Source organism: Thamnophis elegans, chromosome 3 (genome assembly GCF_009769535.1).
Source record: "Thamnophis elegans isolate rThaEle1 chromosome 3, rThaEle1.pri, whole genome shotgun sequence".
In the NCBI taxonomy this organism is placed as follows: Eukaryota; Metazoa; Chordata; class Lepidosauria; order Squamata; family Colubridae; genus Thamnophis; species Thamnophis elegans.
This window is the reverse complement of record NC_045543.1, coordinates 36402021-36424179: the sequence shown is the minus strand read 5'-3', so window position 1 is coordinate 36424179 and position 22159 is coordinate 36402021. Positions and strand designations below refer to the sequence as shown.

General features: G+C 38.3%; 1 protein-coding gene across 7 annotated transcripts in view; it reads right to left on the bottom strand.

Annotated features, from left to right (window-relative positions):
- HDAC4 (histone deacetylase 4) overlaps positions 1-22159 on the bottom strand; it is a 286678-nt gene that overhangs the window by 11909 nt on the left and 252610 nt on the right. For all 7 annotated transcript variants that reach the window (XM_032214587.1, XM_032214590.1, XM_032214588.1 and 4 more), the window contains 5 exons: positions 17972-18069; positions 15581-15699; positions 14295-14428; positions 4391-4475; positions 1593-1737 (listed from right to left, as the gene is read on the bottom strand). In XM_032214587.1, coding sequence (XP_032070478.1) covers positions 1593-1737; positions 4391-4475; positions 14295-14428; positions 15581-15699; positions 17972-18069 — 581 coding nt within the window. The remainder of the gene's footprint in view (positions 1-1592; positions 1738-4390; positions 4476-14294; positions 14429-15580; positions 15700-17971; positions 18070-22159) is intronic.

The following is a 22159-nucleotide window of genomic DNA, read 5'->3' as shown; positions in this document are numbered from 1 at the left end:
CTCTATTTTATGTTTTGGCTTCTGTTTTTTAGCCACTTATAAATTTTATTCCACATTTTATAGAAATCTGATTCTTCTCTTTCTTTTAGTTCTATTGTCATTTTGTCCATTTCTGCACATTCGAGTACATTTTATAGAGGACTTCTTTGTAAGCTACTGCTGTTGTAAATTTATAATTTCATTCCCATAGTTTATCCCATTTTTCTAACTCTATATTACGGCCAAAATTTCTTCCCCAACTAATCATTGTCTCCTTTACCGTGTCTTCTTCCATTTTATATCTTAAAAGAAAATTATATAATCTAGTAATCATTTTACCTCCTGTAACATGGAAAAAATTGTTACATACAAACAGTTATTGAACAGACAGGGAGAGATAAAAACTAGACTAGAATTGGCACCACAAGGGGTACAACTAGAATGGTGGTCTTATTTACAGATACAACAAGGTTTGCATAGGATAGGAAAAAGGAAGGTATTGCCAAAGATTACACAATATTAGATAAACTTCAGATAGAGACAGAAGATAGGTTGATCAAACTGCTGCATATATTTTTGCTGGAATATAAACTTTAGGAAGAACATGTCAAAGAAACTATAGTCACCTGGGCGAAAAAGTTTGGTTATAATGTGCATTTGGCTAAATGGGAAAAACTTTGGATACTTAATCAGAAACTAACAATGGCCATGGCTTATAAAGAAAATCTGTATAAGATGTTCTAAAGATGGCATCTTCCCCAGCATGGCTTTCCAAAATGTTTAAAAATTTGCACTTCCAAATTGTTGGAAGTGCAAAAAAAACAACTAGGCACTTTTTATCATATGTGGTAGACATGCAATGAGGCCAAAACATACTGGAAAATGATACAATCATGGTTGGAACAAATGGTGGGAGATCAAATTTCGGGATTGGGCGGCCTATAAATTTATTAAATACTTAAATACTTAAATTTTATTCAAACCAGAAATTTTTCTCCTAGGCATAATACCGTAGGGGTATAAGAAAGATGCGTTTTATCTAATTATACCTGTACTAACTGTGGCGCGTATAACTTATGCGCAGTATTGTAAAAAAGAAAATACACCACCAGGAGTTAGGTATACTTAGAAAAATTTTGGCCTGTGCGGAAGCAGATAAGCTCACCCTTGAATTAAAAAATAAAGGGGAATCAGAATATTTTGAAGTCTGGAACAGATTCTATTATTGGTATAAGACAAGGTGACAAGACTGATTGGATAGAAGGATAGATAATGTATTAAGTAGGCTAACAATTACTTGATGAGATTATTTGTACATAATGTGATTTATGGTTATTTCAACTTTGCAGTGCTGCACTGTTTTAAATGTAAAAACAATATATATTAAAACAAAGATCTAGTTTGATGTAGTAAAGGCATCAGGCTAGGGTTGGGAGTTCTAGTTCCACCTTAGATACAAAGCCAATAGGGTGAACGTGAGCTAATCAGCCCTAGGAAGGCAGTGGTAAATCACTTGTGAAAAATCTTGCCAAGAAAACTGTCGGGACTAGTCCAGGAGTCAGCACTGACTCAAAGAAACCCCCTCCTCCAAAAAGATAAAGAATAAAACTTACTTTTTTTCAGGAAGTGGTTTAACTCCAACTGACAAAGATGCCATTGCTGTTACGGTTTCTGCTTCTTCATTATCACACTTCTGTGCATCTATCAAAGAATAACTGACTGTTGAAGAATAATGTTGAAGCGAATGCCAATATTTACCTAAAGGAAAATTAAAACTATTATGGAATCATTACTATTATTTTTCTATTAAACAAAGAAAAGCATCATCAAGCTGCAAAATGAAACAGATCTGGGAGATTCTTACTTCTAAGAGGCTTTACAAAATATATATAAATAAAGTAAGAATATATTTCCCTATTTTACTGCAGCTCCATTTGCTCTCTACTCTGTTATTTTCTTGTATCCCTTTTATAAATGAATAAATACAAGGAAATAACAGAGAAGAGGGCAAACAGAGCTGCAGGAAAATAGGAAGACTTATTTTTGTCTAATTTACTGGAACTAGAGAAATGTTCCAAGGACTTCCTGAAAAAATAAAGAAATAAGGAATACAGATTACCGTATTTTTCAGACTATAAAACACACCAGAGTATAAGATGCACCAAGATTTTGAAGAGGTAAATTAAAAAAAAACAAAACATTTTTGCTCTCCCTGGCCCCCAAGAGCACTCTGCAAGCCTTCCAAACCCTTTGCACTTTGTGAAAAAGGGGCAGGAAGAAAGTTTGAAGGCCTGCAAAGTGCTCCTGGGGGCTGGGAAGGGCAAAAATGGGCCTGTTTTTCACAAAAATGGGGTGTGACAAGGATGTGGGAAGCCTGAAGAGTGCTCCTGGGGACTGGGGAGGGCTAAAAACAAGCAGAAAAACCCTGGGTTTTTTGCAAAAAAACAGGGTGTGCAGAGAGTTTAGAAGGCCTGCAGAGTTCTCCTGGTGGCTTGGGAGGGCAAAAGCAGACCAATTTTTGTGAAAAACAGGCCCAGTTTTTGCTCATGTTTTCCCTCCCCAGACCCCAGGAGCACTTTTCAGGCCTCCCAAACACTCTGCACGTCCATTTTTGTGAAAAACTGGATGCACGAAGTGGGCTTTTAGGAGGCCAAAAATTCAGTGTATAAGACGCACCCAGATTTTCACTCTCTTTTTTGGGGGGGACAAGGTGCGTCTTATACTCCAAAAATATAGTATACAAAAATATTCTGTCAGACAATTTAAGATATAACATTGGAAAGGAGGAGTTAGGGAATAACTGATCAACAGAAATTCAGAACTGAATAAACAAATATTAAGTGAATCAAAAGCTCTTAAGCTAGTAACATGGTTGTTAGGTTGTTGACTTTCCTTGTCAGAAGTCACAAAAGATAATCGTTTGATCCTGGGACACTGCAACCATCATAAATACATACCATTTGCTAAGCATCTAAATTTGACTATGGGGATCAACATTTGCAAGTGTGAAAAATAATCATAAATCATTTTTTCAGTGCCATAACTTCAAAGGGTCACTAAATGAATGGCTGTACGTTGAGGACTACCTGTTTCCAACAAGTGCTCCATTGAATAAAGTGCCCCATGACAGCCTGATTAAGAATAGTAAAAAGTGAGTAATTAAATAGAAACATAACTGTCTTAAAAATCATATTCAAAGGAAATTCTTAGTTCTTTATTAGATAGACTGCCACAGGGTTTGATCCTCTGCAACATTTCATTAAAGCTTAGGCTTCCCAGGGCAGAAAATACCTAGAAGACATTAACTAAAATTCAAGATGAATTTATTAAGTTTCACAAACGTTGACAAAATAATAGAATGAATAAAGATAAGGTGTCTCTGTGGATTTTACTTGGCTAGTTGTTGCCGAGTAATAGGGGGTGGTGCTCATTTCCATTTCAAGGCAATTGAGCCAGCATTGTTCAAAAACATTTCCACAGTCATGTGGCCAGCATAATATCACTGATCACTATTACCTTCCCACTGAAGTGATACCTTTTTATCTACTCGCATTTGCATGCTTTCAAACTGCAAGATTGGCAGGAGCAGGGTCAAGGACTCAGCTCACCCCATCATGTGAGCCCCAGGTCTCAAACCTGGGCTGCCGGCTTTCCAACCAACATCTTAACTGAGCCACCACTCTGCCCAACAGAATGAATAACAGAGTCAAACCAGAACAGAAAAACAAGAAAAGGAAAGAGAAAACAAATGAGAAGTATGCTTTGTGAAATTACTGGCTTGGCAGAAATATAGCAAGGGCAATAGCAGTTAGACTTATATACCGCTTCATAAGGCTTTCAGCCCTCTCTCTAAGCGGTTTACAGAGTCAGCATATTGCCCCCACAGTCTGGGTCCTCATTTTACCCACCTCGGAAGGATGGAAGGCTGAGTCAGCCTTGAGCCGGTGAGATTTGAACTGCCGAACTGCAGCTTAGCAGTCAGCTGAAGTGGCTGCAGTACTGCACTCTAACCACTGCGCCACCTCGGCTCTTAAATATACTTTAAATTGATTTTTTACTTGAATCCCAAGTTGCGTATGAAATCAATGTAGACTTGAAAGAAGAAAACTGTTTTCAGTTTTCAGACATTTGAATTTGTACCTCTGAAACCGCATGTCAGAAGGTGGACACTATTCAAAGCAATGGAAGGCATGTTCCAACTGAGGTTAAGGAAAGATTAAAATTAAAAATAATTGGCAGACTGGCTACTTGAGTACATTTCTGCTGGATGTATTCAAGCAGATGTTAGATAAAATTGGGGGGGGGAGAGGACGGACGACACAAAGGGTTATATGAATATCCTGCAGCGTTTTGAATTCTATAAAGCCTTGATTTAAATGTAGAAGGAAAACTATTGTTTGTAAGTACTCACTGTGTATTTCAATGACCTTCTCAATGGAATGCACTGCATTAATATTTGCTGTCTGCTGTAGTATTTTTTCAGGAATAGGATCAAGCTGAGATAATAAAAAATACAATTTAGAATATCACTTTTTAAAATAAATAATGAACATATGATTTGAATAATTTAGATTTAAGTAAAAATATGTGATTTGACATCCTTTGAAGTTATATCCAACTGCCATTTGTGATAATCGTCTCTCTTTCTGTTACATTTTCAACCCTGTAATACAAGGCAGACCAATGAAATGAATGGGACCTAAGTAATGTATGACTTTATGGCATGCAGTTATCAGAGGTGTAACTGAGAAAATTAAAAACATTTAGATGATTATTTTAACTAGATTTATAAGTTTCTTTTATAAGAAACTAGAAAAGTGGAGTAATTTCCCACAGACTCTCTGCACCTTCCCCATTTGCATTGCATTCCACACCAAAAGCATATTAAGCCCTTCAAATATTGGAATACTGCTATCCCTGGTTCTTCTTTTCACTAGACTAGATATACCCTATTCCTGCAATCGTTCTTCATGTGTTCTGGAGCGTTCTCCACCTTGTGGAGCCCATTTTCTGGGGTTGGCTATTCCTGCCAGCTTGGTGCTGTCTGCAAATTTGATATGTTTCCCTTCTATTCCCTCATCTAAATTGTTTATGAAGATATGCAACAGAGGGCAGGACAAGAAACAATGGATGGAAACTAATCAAGGAGAGAAGCAATCTTCAATTAAGGAGGAAACTTCCTAACACTGAGGACAATTAACCAGTGAAACAGCTTGTCTTCAGAAGTTGTGGGTGCTTCATCACTGGAGGTTTTTAAGAAGGGACTGGATGGCTGAAATGGTATAGGAGATGGTATTAGAAGACCACCAAGGTGTCAGCCCTTGAAGCTGGTCCGGATGAGGCCATTTTGGGACTTATTCTTTGAGGAATATACTTGCCTCAGAGTTTTGTTTGCTATGGGTATGTTACTTGAAACCCTGACATAAGGTCCCTTCCAGCTCTATTCTGATTCTAATATTGAAGAGTACTGGGCCTAAGACAGAAACTTGGAATACCCCACTGCTTCCTTCCTTCCATGTAGATGTAAATGTAGTTTGATTAAGGACTATATGTTGAGTGCTGTTTGTCATTTACGAATCCATCTGGTGGTGATGCTGTCTATCCTACATTTTTCTTACTAAGAAATAGGTTGTAGTCTACTTTGTCAAATCAGTATACTATGTCCATAGCATTTTGCTTATCCACTAATTTAGTCCACATTCACATATATGATGAGTACGTTTTAAACATTTCTGAAGTGTGCACAATCCTAGTGCTCAATAGCTATACTATATGCCAGTGATAGCAAATATTTTTGTAAAGGTGTGCCAAAACTATGTGTGCATGCGCTATCGCGCACACGTGCATGCACACACCCAAAATTCGATGCGCCTCGCCTACCTGCACATGTGCGCATGACCATTGCCCTGCGCATGTCCGCACGACCCTCCTATGGAGGGGAGTTTTGCCCTCCCCAGGCTCTGGAGGCTTTCCTGAAGCCTGGGGAAGGCGAAAACTGCCTCCCCATGTCCTCCAAAAGGCTGAAAATCAGCTGACGGGCACACACATGCTTGCATACCAGCCAGCTGATGGCTTGTGTGCCAGGAAATATGGCTCCGTGTGCCACCTGTGGAACACGTGCCATAGGTTCACCATCATGGCTATATACCAAAGTATCTTAGAAAACAAGAAAAAAATCTCAAACTTTTTTTTCCAGTTTTCAATAAAACACTTTCCTGGAGTGTCCATCTATCTAGAACAGTGATGACGAACCTTTTTGGGGTCCTGTGCCAAAAGCGGGGGGAGCACAGGGGGGTCATGCGCTGGTGTGCCATACCCATAATGCTATGCGCACAATCAGTGACACGCCCCCGCGCGTGCTATGGTTTTTTCGCCTTCCCTAGGCTCCAGAGGCTTTCTCGGAGCCTGGGGAAGGGGAAAACAGCCCTCCCTGACCCCTCCGGACACTCTCCAGAGGCCTCAGGAGCTTCCTTGAAGCCTCTGGAGGGTGAAAAACTGATCTTTGGGGAATCCAGAAGTTCAGGAATGGTGACTTCCAGTTTGTCAGTAGGGCCAATTTTAGAGGCATCATGGGCCTTCAGGAGGGTTCCATGAAGGGCAAAAATAGTCCTATGAGTAAACATTGCCCGTAGGGCCGGTTTTTCATGCTTTGGAGGCTTCAGGGAAGCCTCTGGGGGGCAAAAAACGGCCTCAAAAGAAGACTGACAGGGCGAAGTCTCGCGTGGCCTGACAAATGGCTCTGCATGCCACCTGTGGCATGCGCGCCATAGGTTCGCCAACATGGATCTATATTGTAGTTTGTAGTTTGATTCAGAAAAATTAATTTTCTCCCTAATTCTATAAGGTTATTTTTTTTATTATTTTTTTCCCTTCTACAACATCTTAGTCATTATATCAACATTATTATGTCATCATACCTGTACATGTATGTATTATTTCACTTCTATGTTTACCCATCTTTATACACAGTTCTATGTATTTATATATATATATTGTTGTATTTGTTACAACAAAAAGGCAACAGTAAAAATATTGGGTTAATGCCTGGATGGTCTCTTGTGATGAGCCGAAGGACAGAGAATGGAAGTAGTGACCTTCCTCCCATATTTGGGCATACCGGGGGTTGTAAACATCTAATATATATATATATTACCTGGTAAGCCCCAATTATGGGAGGAAGCTAACTGCTTCCATCATCTGTCAATCGGCTCGTCACAAGAGTCCATCACGACAGAAACCCAATATTTTTACTGTTGCCTTTGTTATATATGTGTTTTTTATTTGTGCTGATAAATAAAGTCTCCCTTTATTTATTTATCAGCACAAATAAAAAACATATACATATATATATATATATATATATATATATATATATATACATGTATATATATATATATGTATATATATATATATATATATATATATATATATATATATATATATATATATATATATATATATATATATATATATATATTTGGCTTAATTAATTTTATTCTTGCACAATCCAAAAAATTTTGTATCACTAATTCGTCCGAGGGGATATTATTTTGTTTCCAACATTGGGCAAATGCTATTCTAGCTGTAGTTAGCAGATGTGTTAATATGTACTTAATTTTCTTTGTATATTTCCCTTTGATTATTCCCAGCAGAAAAATTTCGGGTTTGTATTTTATCTGTTCTGTAATTTCTTGCACCCATTTCCAGATTTTTGTCTAATATTTTTGTGTTTCCAGGCAGGTCCACCATATGTGATAGAAAGTCCCTTGTACTTTTTTACACTTCCAGCAGGTCGGCTTCATGTTTGGGTACATTTTAGCCAATCTTGTTGGTGGTAAATGCCAACGATAAAACATTTTGTACATATTTTCTTTAAGTGCTGCTGATCGTGTTAGTTTATAATTTGTGTTCCAAATTCCTTCCCAATCCACTAGCTCTATGTTGTAACCAAAGTTTTTGGCTCATGCTATCATGCAACCTTTAACTTTTTCTTCTTCTAATGTTACTTCTAATAAATATTTGTAAATTTTCATTATGAGTTTATTTTCCAGGCCAATTAAAATGTTATCTATTTGTTGTAATTCTGTGTATATTCCATATTCTTTTACATCTTTTTTGTATCTCGATTGTAGTTGGAGATATGGCCACCAATCTATATTTATATTTTGCTCCTTTAATTCTTCATTTGTTTTCATATTCCTTTGGCTGTCTAAAATTTCATTATATCTAACCCATTTTCAATAGATCTAGTGAATTGGGATGTGTCATGACTTCCATAGTGGAAAGCCATGTCAGTATTTTCATATAGTGTTTTTCTCTAATTTTATTCCCGACCTGTATCAGTGCATCTCTAATATAGTGTCTGTGAAAGTATTTTTGTTTCTTTTTACCCTCTTCCCATAGGAAAAAATGCCATCCCGTTTGCAAATTGTGGCCCTCTAATGTTAGTATTCTTTTATTTTTTAAATTTATCCAATCCCTGATCCATGTTAGTGCTGTTGCTTTGTAATAAAGCTCCCAGTCAGGGAGTCCCATACCACCTCTGCTTCTGTAGAGCTTTCAACTTTATCCTGGCTTTCTTCCCTTGCCATATAAATTTTAATATAATCTTATTCAATTCAATTAAAAAAAAAACCCAACTTTATGGGGATTGTTGAAATAAGTATAATAGTCTTGGTAGTACATTCATTTTTATCGCTATTTTCCCTAATAATGATAGTTGTAGTTTTCCCCATAATTCTAGATCTTTTTTGTTGCACTAATTTTGTATAATTATTTTCTTTTATAGTTGAGCACTTTGCAGTTAGTCATATTCCAAGATATTTAACTTTGTTTATCACTTGCAGTCATATTATTCTTTCTCTTTATTTTGTTCTTCCTTCAAATTTTTAGTTATCATTTTAGTCTTTTCTCTATTAATCTTTAACCCTGCTACATCTCCATATTTTTCTAATTCTCGCATTATGCTACAGTATTTCCTGTTTCTAGCGGGTCTTCTATAATAAATGCCAAATCATCTGTAAAGGCCTGATTTTAATTTTAGTTCCTCTTATCTCCGAATTTTGTCTAATTCTTATTAAAAGACTTTCAAGTGTCAGGATAAAGAGTGGAGGTGATAGTGGGCAACCCTGCCTTACTCCTTTCATTATTTTAAAGGTCTCTGTACTTTCCCCATTTAATAATATATTTGCCCTTTGGGTGGAGTATATCATTTCTATTAATCTTTCAAATTGGTCCCCTAGTTTCATATTCTTAATTTGTTGTGTCATAAATTCCCAATTTAAATTGTCAAATGCCTTTTGTGCATCCAGAAAGACAAGTGCCATTTGTTTCTCTGGATGCGCCTCATAGTACTCTAAAATATTTGCTATTATTCTAGTGTTATTCCTGATTTGTCTTGTTGGGAGAAATCCATTTTGGTCTGGATGTATATAGTCATTTAATAGTTTTTCAATCTCTCCGCTATTATTGTTGTGAATATTTTATAGTCGGCATTTAACGAGATTGGCCTATAGTTTTGAATCTGTTTTTTATCTGAACCTTCTTTAAATATTAATGTAATATGTGCTTCCCTCCATGAATCTTGTATTTTTGCTTTCATCAGTGCCTCATTATACATCTCCAACGTCAAGGGTTCTATCAATTCGTTCAATTCATCTACTATTTTGTACCACTATAATAATTCCATGGGAATAAGCTTTCATGGTGTCCCATAAATTTTATATAGATGTCTGTTCTTTTGTGTTTTCCTTAAGGAATAACTCCAATTCGTTTCTACATTTTTGAATAAATTCTTTTTCTTTTAATATTTGCAAATTTAACATCCATCTTCGTCTAGATTTTTCCCCTTTCCAAATTATTTTAATAGGGTTGTGATACGCTCACATATTTGGTAATATTTCAATTGTATGTATTTCTGCCCCAATTTCCCCATTCATCCATGCCATATCGATCTGTGACCAGGATTGGTGTGGATTGGAATAAAAAGTAAATTGTTTTTTTTTGTTCCCTTTTTCTCCAAATATCTATTAAGTTTAGCTTCTCTATCATCTCAAAATAGGTTGTTGGTAATACTTTTTTTATTTTTAGTTTTTTTTTGTCACTTATGTAATCTTTTTTACTGTATATTATGGCATTATAATCTCCTATTATACAGATATTCCTCACTCCAATTTCTCTATTTTTTTCATGTAATTTTTTATAAAAGTCCTTCTGATTTTCATTTGGGGCATATATTGCTACCAGTAGTACTGATTTTTGTTTTATCCATTTCTCTATCATTAATATTCTTCCCTTTGGGTCTGCATAAATTAAATTTGTCTTTATCCCCTCTTTAGCATACATGGCTATCCCTTTTCTCTTTTCTTCTGCTGATGCTGAATATAATTTTCCTAGTTTAGGATATTCCATTCCATTTTATATCTTGTTTTTTAATGTGTGTTTCCTGTAAGCATATTATACCTGCCTTTTGTTTTATTAATTTTGCCCAGATACACTTTCTTTTTGTTGGCGAATTTAAACCATTAATATTTACTGACAATAATTGAATTTCTTCTTCCATCCTCCTAATTCTCTACCTGTCTTTGTTTTTTATTAACTCTAGTTTCTTTTTTGGCTCCTTGTTTTTGGTCTCACTTCCTCCTCTCTCTGCTGCTCTTCCTCCTCCCTATTATTTTCTCCCTGTTCTCCTTCCATTATTCTCTGTTGTCAACTCTTTTCTTAAGCTAAATTAGTCCATTAAGCAAGAACAAAGCGGCGTACTTAATCCCTATTGGACTGCCTTAGAAAGTTTTTTGCTCTTGCCTGTAATGATCTTTTGTGGATTGAGTGATTGTAACATTTCCGTTTTTTCTGCTTGAGGTGAAGGGATCCTTTTTTCTCTATTTCCCTTCACGACTTTAACTTTTTTGGCTTAAATTAAAACTCTTTTTACTTTAATAAATTTCTTCTTCTACTTATTACAATATTATATTAAAGATACTTAAGGAAAGAGGTTTTAAAATAGTCGAATCTGCCACTTGGAAGCCCAAGTCTGAAGCTTTTTTTCTTTTGCTGTTGTAACAATGTTTCCTTTGTTCACTCTTATCTGACTACACTGACTGTGCAACAGAAGGGTTTGGAACTTCTCTTTAAAACCTGATAAAGACCCAAGGTCACAAATAGTGGTGTGTGTAAAATATTTTGACAAGAATTGGAAAAGGAAAGCAAAACTTTAGAACCCTTCTTCTTTGAAAACCATAAAAGAACATTTGTCTAAGACTTAAAATAAAAAATAGATATATTCTTCAAAATCTGTGACAGGCTAGAGTGGCAGATAGTACCAAATTCTTCTTGCTTTCTCTTTATATTTTTCCTTACTCTAAAAAATGGAGCAATACTCAGATGAAGAAAACTTGATAATTCAAAACATTTTGGCTGGACTTCAAAACATCTCAGAAGGACGTGAGAGATTTGACAAGAAATGGGACAGACTATGGGGTATCACAAAAAAAAATGATGGGGTTATAGCCCCAGAAATAAAAAAAGCGAATGAAAATACAGAAAACAAAGATAAGAACTCAGATGAACCTATAAATGGAGTAAACGTGAGTGAAGGTGGAAAGAAGGGAACCTGGAAAAGTGATTTTGATAATTTGGTGCTCCACCCCAAACTCCAAGATGAAGGAGAAAGAGAACAAACGAAAAAGATGGAGTTAATAAGAGACATCTATTCAGAAACAAACCTGACAACCAATGTTAAGCTTACATTAATAACAACTCAAGGGCAACAAAACCACATGAGAGATCATTTAATCTTCAAAATGCGGAGAGAAGTCTTAAACCCTGGAAAGGTTCTGGACAGAGAATTGACACAACTGGTGAGAGATGAAGAACCATTTTGTTACTGGAAAGATACTGGTTAATAATGCCAATTGATGGAAAAAAGCTAGTTAATTTTTGATGATTATTAAGTAGAGATTTTAGTACCTTATAGACTGTTTTAGATTACCATTGAATGTTTATCCATTAACATAAATTTATTATGATACTAATAGAGAAATAATAACCCTAGTTAGGATAAATAACCAGGCCATAGAAATGCTAATGTACATTCTGGGTGATTGTCAAGTAGAAATGTGAATATCTCTTAGATTGTCTTAGATGTCTAATGTTTATTTTTTTAGCATGTAATTAACTAATTTGGGATTGTGGGAAAAGTCCTATAAATCTTATTAATAAATCATTGTTTAAATATGGTTATAAAGTTATAATATTGTGTGGGCCTGGAGAGGAGAGGTGAGATAATCAGTAAATAACCCTTAGTTAACTACAATAATAACAATGAAATGTTAATGGACAATATTTAATGATACATACAGGTGTGTTACGGGGAGGGGGGAAGAAATGCTTAGATATCTTACTTAATCGAATTAATTTTAGAATATGTTATAAAGGTACAATGGTATTGGAGATCTATTGAAATTGCAAATGAATGCCAGTAGGTGGTTGTGTCTTCTAATATAAATGATTCTAGATAAAAACATGTTTAAACAATGGTAACCAAATGAGAATTATGGTACAGGGATAGTAAAATACATAACTTTTCTTTCTTGACTTAAAATGTACAACTTGATTTGAATGAAGTATATGTAAGGACTGTATATATGTATATGTATGGACAATATTTAATGATACATACAGGTGTGTTACGGGGAGGGGGGAAGAAATGCTTAGATATCTTACTTAATCGAATTAATAGAAACTTTTCTATTTCTTAATAGAAACTCACAGAATGTATTTGTAACCAATCAATACGCTTTCAACAAGATGTAACGAAAGATGATTTTTTTCTTGTTTTTTTTTGTTTAACTATAACAATAACAAATTTTCTCAAAAAACAAACAAACAAACAAAACTGCAGAAGCCGCAGCCACACTCAACTGCTTGCTTCAATTGCAGTCAGGAGGGGCATCAGGTGGCAGAGTGCAAGACCAGGAGACTGGTGATCTCCAGTCCCCCTAGGAATGCCACTAAACTGTCTTAGTGGATCCGAGAAACAACGTTGAAGGGGGTAGAGGTCACCAAGTTCTCCCCGTCTCCCAAAATTAGCAAAGAAACTCTGATCCCGCCAACCAATGGCCAGGGACTGAGCAATGATGACCACTTGGTATGTGGCCCAATTATGCCAGTAACGGTCCCCATAGAATCCCCATAGAGTTAATTATCCAATTGGCAGGCCAATTGGAAAGCCAATCTATCAGCCCTCAGACTACACTAGTTGCCTGGTTAACCCAGCCCTAGTAGAAATGTTGAGAAAACGATCAAAACAGTTGAAGGCCCAGTGGAGTTCTGCTAGCTAGATGGATCTATGGAAAGCTGTCTAAGCTTCTTTTCCGCCTCTTTCTCCCCGATGTTTTCTTTTGTATACTTTTGTATTTTGTATCTTATTTTATCTTATAACCCAATACAAATGTTAAACTTTATAAAAAAACAAAAGTTTAAACGCTTGTTTGCACCCAAACCTATCCTAAAATACCCAGATCTGACCGTCCCATTTGTCATCTAGGCAGATGCTAGTGATGTGGCAGTGGGGGCTGTACTCTTACAGCGGAACGAGCAAGGGAATTTGCAGCTGTGCACCTACACCTCTCTAGATAACTGTCAGAGATGGAGTGTAGATGGGCAGTTTGGGAGGAGGAAGATTACACTGTGGGCTGGGAGCTCTTAACATGGAGGCACTTCCTTGAAGGGAGCAAGGTGCCGTTTGAGGTATGGACCGAATATTCTCTTATTCATTTCCCAAACAGCAAAATCTGGAAGACTGGTTTCTCTTGCCTTATTTGTTAAAATTTAAGTGGCTCTGAATATCAAAAATACCTCTTTTGGCCAAAAATACAACAAATAGTTGTATCCAGTAGTGATATTTCCTATTTTTTCTCTGGCACTTCCTAAATGAAGCATTTGGGACCCATAATGTTTCTCACAGTATGGGAGAACTGAAGCAGTAGAAAACAGGATGAAAGAAGAAATGCTAAATGGAAAAAAACTAAAGTGAGAATAAACCCACAGAATCTGTCAGGTTCTGAAAAAAAATGCCAATTTACTCCTAGTATGGTGAAGGAAAATGAACTAAGGGAAAAACTGGAGTTGGATCTATTTAGGAACTACTTTCCAAAGAGGGCTCTCACCACAATGATTTGCTTTGGAACTGTGATTTGGTGCAAAATTCTTGTAATTTCAAAGAGACCATAATGAAGAAATATATCTACATCATGATATATTTAAAAATAAACTGTCAATTAATGAGAAAACATAAATTGCATTTTTACTTCTACCTCATTTCCTAGCAAAGCAGAAACACATGCTTCAGATGCATCACAAATGGCTGTTAGGTCATGACCTCCTTCAAGAGCCAGAATGATTCGTCCTCCAGCCAGCCCCATAAGCTGTTTGGTGAGATACCCAAAGCCTGAGAAAAAGGAAAAAAGAATAAGCTGCAGAACAGGGATGGGTTCTGGCAGCTTTACTGCCGGTTCGCTTGTGAGCGTATTTCAATTAAAACTGCTGTTCTGCAAATGCGGAGAACTTAAAAACAAGATGGTGGTGCCAATGGTGCCAACTGGAGAACCAGTTCGGGGGTGTGGCACATCTGGGTTGCTGCTGGTTCCAGCGACCCATACCACCATACCATTACCGGTTCAGCCGAATCAGTCCGAACCGGTAGGAACCCACCTTTGGTGCAGAATAAGAATAAGCACAAAAAATAATTCATCTGAAAAATCAGAAATATTTCAAATCATTGTCTCCATTTTCAAACCTATTCCCATGATGATAATATACATAGTCTGCTTCAAATTGACTAGAATTAATTTGAACTTTAATGCAAATGTAATCAATTCATTTTTTGAGTCTATATGAAAATCAGAGTGCTCCCATATATTAAAAAACATTTTAAAAAAAGATGTGCTTTGTTTACAGCCCAGAATTTTTAGACTTGGATATATAAAGGAAATATATCACAAAATGAATGCACTAAAATAATGCATATTTGGAAATATTATAACACTGAAATTCTGTAAGTATGTAGCCTGAGATATTTAATAAATTTGTGGCATGCATGATAAAATAAACTTTTATTAGTTAATCCAATGTGCCAATCTTGTCCTATCTCTGACTCTTTAATCTGTGGATAGGAAAAACTTCCTACAGAAATCACATTTTTCTCCCCCTCCCTTCACAGAGTGGTCTGGTGATTCATTGTTTTCAATGTGTATTTCTCCACTGTATGTCTACTTATTCTCTTATAATCCCTCCCTCTCCAAGAATGTAAATACAAACTTTTAAAGAATTATCCTAGAGCTGAGGTGAGCATTCCAAAGAGTGGGGGAGTGGGAAAATGTCACAGTCACAGCCCCAGTTACCAACCACTTCACTTAACAAAAGAGCTGGTGGTCCCAATTATGATTGCAAAATAAGTACTAACAGAGTACCATTTCTGATACCACTCAAATTCCATAAAGAGTGAGATGAGAACAGTGATTGCTAAATTTGAAGCTGAAAGGTCCTAATTGTAAATACAGAAACAAATGTATGTGAAATTTAACAACCTTAAATAACTTACATTTTGCCGATAGATTATATCCCCCAAGAGGTGCAGGATGACCTTCTACTGCATCAAACCCTGATGACACCAGTACAACATCTGGAGCAAATTCATGAGCAATAGGCATTACTATTGTTCTGCATCATGAATAGCCAATCCCCAAAAGAAAAAAAAAGGCAGAAAACAGATTACTATACCTCACCAAGATTCTGAACTTTTCGGTTTTCTTCTTCACTGGCATTTTTAACACAAATAAAAAATAAAGAAAGAATGAGAAAAGAACTAAAGAAGATGCTAAAGCTACAAACGAACACTGTAGCTTATACTGTAAAGCAGAAGTTCTGAGGTTTACCATTTTCCTTCATAATTATAGAAAAAATGTACATTGATCTACAAATTTATGAATAGTTGCACAGAAAACAATGAATTATTCATTGTACATGTGAAATTCTATGGATCATATATAACGCTAACCAGATACAACTACATTTGCTTAGTCCTGACTGAAATGATTGGCACTTAAGAAATTAAACTGTACAGCTGAGTGTCAATCATTTCATAATATTAATATTAAGTTTAAAATGCATGCTTCATCTGCATATATCTAATTAGGATGCATGGTTAATAAATGAAATTGTGCACTGAGAGTACAGAACTGAAAGGATTAATGGTGAATTCAAGGATATGGAGCACTGTTGTCAGTTCTGTGATGCACAAAGTACACAGTACTCTATAGTTCCTGTTGGTTGCATTTAGTATTGTTTTGGAAGTACTCTGGCTGCAACCAACTACAGTAAAAAAAACTCCCCTAGGCTTTGTGGTGGATTTTTATTCTTAATATTACACTATTAGTATTAGTATTACACTATTTTGGACAAAAATATTTAGGAATAGTTGTCTAGCTTAATTCAAATGTTTTGCTTTGGAATATAATAAATGTTGTGAGAAAGAGAACAAATATACTAGTTTTTATTCCTCACTGTGTGATTAAAGTGCAGTTCGAGTCTCACTGGCTCAAGGTTGACTCAGCCTTCCATCCTTTTGAGGTCAGTAAAGTGAGAACTCAAAATGAGAACTCAAATTGTTGGGGGCAATATGCTGACTCTGTAAACATCTTAGTGGTATTGCTATTGCACCTTGTTTCCTGTGTTCAATCAAATAAATACATTTCTATAATGGAGAGACCTCTAATCAATGTACATTTGAACCTTTACTTATGATTGGTAGTTTAATAACTGTTCAAAGTTACATTGTGTTATCTTCCAGCTCTTGTAAAATGTAATGCTACCTCCCAGTCATATGATCATGATTTGGGTTCTTGGCATGCAATTATCATTTGCAATCCCCTTTGCTGGTTTCCCCAGAAAATCAATGTGGATAGTTTGCAAGCCACCTGCTGAGAGGACTACCTTTTGTCTACAAGGGCTGACTACAGAGGGGTACTGAAAATCCAAGTTCCTTTCCTGCAGCTTTGTGCACAGGGGGAGGTGAACTTGGCAGGCAGCTCTTTCACTCTGTTTCTTTAACTATCTCCCAGAGATTATTAGGGGTGCTGGGATTGTGGTCATTGAGTGAAGATATCAAGTGATTGCCTTGTTTAGTGATAGCTTTGTTCAGTGCCTGAGATTCTAATCTACTTGTAGTTGTAAGTTGAGGGCTACCTATATGTGTCCCATAACATTTAGAATTGAGGAGATATAGAGGATATATGCACAATAGTCGGACATTTTTGAAATGAGGGATTTTGAACTCTTAACATAAAACAAACTGCCTCTCTCATAATATTAAGGGTAGGGTTTTTTTTGGAAAATAAGTCTCTGTGTGAAAAACATCTGTATTGTGTTATCTATCTGACTCATGCAGCTTTTTATTTAGAATTACTGCTAATTTTTTTAAATTATGGCATATTTTAGGCCAGTGTTTTTTAAAAGTGTGATCCCAAAACTCCTGGAGGGTGCCTCAGGGAATTCTCAAGAGGCCTTGACATTTTCCCTTGGAATTTATCTAAAATGGATTTTAGGATAATTTTACAGTTGTTCCAGCAATTATTTTCCTTAATCTAATTCTATAAATAAAGGCTGTGCCAGTGCCTTGACTTTATTAAAATGAGACTTACTCATCAAAAATTACAAATGAAAATGCCATATAAGAAATATAAGTTGAAAAGAACCACTATTAACATAAATAGCATGAAAAATATCACATGAGAAATATATCATAAACAAAAGTTATACAGAGATAAATTTTATACATTAAAACTTGCATTGCCTTTATGTAACATATTTCTTTTTTAAATAAGCATAAAGCTTATGCTTAGCATGTGTACAAATTTGAATATTGTGGTTTGTTAACATACAGATATTCCTAATGACCCACCAAGCTAAGAAAAATTTGAAAATTAAAAATTACCTGAAAGCAGTCAAGTATTCTGGGTCTCCTATTGGTGGATTAAGACCACCAGTAAATGCTATATTTACGTTAAAACCAACACCCAATCCTATGCCAACCTAAGAAATAGAAAATGGAGAAAAAGAATGAAACAGGTTATGTATTTAGGAAATATCTATAAGATTATTTCTTTAATAGCACTTCAAATCATTTAATAGCTCTTATACAATATAATATGAGAAAATACAAACCAATGGAGAAACTTTGAATGCCCCTCCTTCACTATTATGATAGTGTGATTGGAATGTAAAGGTATAAACAATCTTAACTTTTAAATACATTCATGACACTATCTGTTGTGTAAGCTTGCTGAGTTCCTAGTCACTGGCTTGAATCGGGCTTTGAACAGGATTGCTCCTTGCAATCCTATTCAAATCTCCACCAAGAGATCCACACCTTCCAACCAGGAAATACCCTACCTTCCCTACTCGTTTGCAAATCTGAGAGTGCAAGACAAGACTGTTGCAGCATCCCCATGGTCACGTGATCAAAATTCAGATGCTTGGCAACTACTTCATATTTATAATAGTTGCAGTGTCCTGAGGTAATATGATCACCTTTTATACCTTCTGACAAGCAAGAATGGTGAAACAGATTCACTCCCCCAAATTCCTACAATTTCCACTCCCTCAGCCATTTCATCCCTATTATTAAGTTCAGTGTAGCTGACCTTCTAGTTCAGGGGTCCCCAACCCCTGGGCCGTGGCCCATGACTTCTCTCTCACAATGCATGGACGCTGTTAAGCCTGAGATGAAAGAATGGCTATTTGGTCCATGAAGAATTGCCAACTTTATCTTTATCTTGAATGAATGAAGTTGCTCTGCCACAGATGGACACAGTGCATAAGCTAAGGTTCTCCTAGATTTGCTCAAGGTGTAAATTGCAGTCATGACCAGAAGGGCCACTGCACAACTGTGGATTGTGTGTCAATTATGTCTTTTCCTGGACCAACAACAGTGGTGAAATTCATTTTCCGGTAGGTTCTGTGGGCATGGCTTGGTGGGCAAGGCAGGGACTGCAAAATCCCCATTCCCTCCCCACTTCTGGGGGAAGGACATTGCAAAATCTCCATTCCCACCCCACTCTGGGGGCCAGCCAGAGGAGATATTTGCCAGTTCTCCGAACTACTCAAAATTTTCACTACCGGTTCTCCAGAACATGTCAGAACCTGCTGAATTTCACTCCTGACCAACATGCCCTATTCACAGTCACCCATGCCCTAGTCATCTCCTGTTTTGACTATTGCAATGTGCTCTACATGGGACTGCACCTGAAAAGTATCCAAAAAGTTCAGTTTATAAACTTTTCCCCCAGTTTCTTGCTAGGGAGTTTTAACCTCAAATATTTTGTGGAGAGGTCAACCTTCACTCCCACCCAGAATGGCCATTGCAGAGCTCGGTGCTCGGTGTTTATCTGCCTGTTTCTTATAGGTTTGTGCCCCTTCAGCCTGTGCTTTTTTGACATTCTCCCAGGTTGTTTTTAGCATTGACATCCAGTCAGTCAACATGACTGAGGAGAGGGGTGGTGGTCCCTTGGATACTCAGGCATTGGGATGAAGTCAATACTGCTCACTACTTTGAACGGTGTTAGTTCTGTGCCACTGTAAACAGCATTATTGTACGCGACTTCAGCAAAAGACAGAAGGTCTGCCCAAATGGACTGCTGATAGTTCACGTAGTACCTCAGGTACATGTTGTTCAGTCTCTCTGCCCCCACCCCCATTGGTGCTTGGGTGAAAATCCGAGCTAAGGCCCTGGGATGACCCAATGGAATGCAGGAACTCCCTCCAGAACTTAGCCATGAACTGGACTCTCAGTCTGAGATAATTCTTCGAGGTACTCCATGCAGGCAGTAGATGTGCTTCAGGAACAGTTTGGCCAGCTGGTGAGCTGAGGGTAGTTCGCTGCAGGGTATGAAGTGGGCCTGTTTGGAGAACAGGTCTATTACAGTCCAAATCACTCTGTTTCCCCCACTTCATACCCTGCAGCGAACTACCCTCAGCTCACCAGCTGGCCAGGGGATGAATTGCCTATTGAAGTTTGCAAACCCCAGGAAGCTTTGTAGCTGTTTGCAGGTGCAAGGGGGTTGCCAATGTTCCCTCTAATTCTTTTTCAGTGTGAGCAGAAAAGTATAGTGTTTGAGCGGCACATTTTCATGCCTGAGCACCTGAATTTTTTTCACAAATGTCACCTAAGACAACAACGAAATCAGTATTATTTGAAACTCAAAGTTATGTTTATTCAAGGTACCCGCTTAATTAAAAGTGTTATATAATATCAGTATCACTTAACAATGCTTCTTCTCAGCAACCAAAATGTTGGCTCAGAAACTCTGGCATTTGAAGCACGTAAGTCTTAAAGCTGTGAAGTTACAAGATCCTTGCACCCTTAACCCTTTAGGGGAAAAAACCCAGGGGTCTTCAAACTTGACAGCTTTAAGACTTGTGGACTTCAACTCCCAAAATTCCTCATCCAGTCATGTTGCTCTTTCGCCTCAGCGCCACTCTGGCTACCTCCGTCCGGACCGGGTAGCTGCGGTGATGTCATCAGCCTGGATCTGCTCTATCTTCAGTTTTTTCACCAGGGGCAGGGCCGCTGCTGAAGATGCCGATGAGCCCCCGCCGTCACCAGAATAACTGCTTCCGCCTCCTCCTCCAACAGCACCACCGCATTTGCCACATGGTGTTGGCAGCTGAGGTGAAGCTGCCAAAGCTCCTGCTGGCGCCCCTGCCCATGGCAGTGGTGGTGCCTCCCCCTCCGCTCGGAACACCTGAGCTGGGCACCGCGTTACCCCAGCCGCCTCCGCCGTGCTTTTGAGAAGCCATGAGGCCTTTTTTTTCCTGCTCCTGCCCCCTCTGTCACCTTCCTACTTGCTCCTGCAATGGTGCCACCATCAGGTTCCTCATCACCACCTCACCTTTGCCAGTGCTCCGGCATCCTTTTCCCATCCGGTGGTCGGTCTGCACCTGCTGTCCAGCTTCTGCCCCGCAGGAAAAAAAAGGCATCATAGCTCCTCAAAAGCATGGAGGAGGAGGAGGGGGCAGGGGTAACATGGGGCCCAGCTCAGGTGCTCCGAGCGGAGGAGGAAGCGCCACTGCCATGGGCAGGGGCGCCGGCAGGAGCTTTGACAGCTTCACCTCAGCCACAGTGCCAGGCGGCAAATCCGGCAGTGCTGTTGGAGGAGGAGGAGGCAGCAGCAGTTATTCCGGTGGCGGCGGGGGCTTTGGGGCTTCACTTCAGCTGCAGCACCGGGTGCAAGTGGCTAGGACTGGCCACCCACAAAGGACCACCCCGGGCTTGCTTTGCTAAACACAGGGTGACTGATGATAGTTTGAGCCGGCGCAGCCGGCACAAACTACAATCAGTCACCCTGTGCTCATCAAAACAAGTCTGGGGTGGTCCATTGTGGGCGGCCAGTTCTAGCCACCTGCAATGGACTTCCCCGCGCTTGCTTTGCTGAACACAGGGCGACTGACGGTAGTTTGAGTGGTGCAGCCGGCGCCTAGGAGGTCCTAGGAGACTGGCCGTGCCACGTAAGCTCCTGCTACCGTCCCCACCGTGCTAACCCTAACCAGGACATAAAATCTGAGGCCCCTCAGCTTCCGGAGCCTGTGACATTAGAAATCACTGCGCGGCAGTTGGAAACTGCCGCACTGTGTTTTCTTGCCACGTGCATGGCCGTGCAGCCGCACACCTTAGAAGGAACATTGAGGGTTGCCAGCCCAAGACGGCCTGAACTTTAGCTGGGTCCATCTCTATTCCCTCATTGTACACTCGGTAACCCAGGTAGTCTAGCCGTGCACAGTGAAATTCACATTTTGATAGCTTGACGTACAGGTTGGCTGCCAGAAGTTTTTCCAGTACCTGTTGGACCAGGGGTATGTGGTTGTTCATGGTCTCTGGGTAGATGAGGATGTCACCCAGGTAGACGAGGACCTCCTTGTTAGAAGGGGCTCATGCAACACCTCGTTTATTAATTGCATGAACACTGCTGGGGCTCCCTGCAGTATGAAAAGCATCACTTTGAATTGGAAGCTCCCTAGGGGCAGTTGAACATTGTTTTCCATTCATCTCCTTCCCTAGTCCGTACTCGGTAGTATGCTTCTCTGAAGTCTAGTTTGATGAAGACTTTTCCCTTGGTCAGGTGAG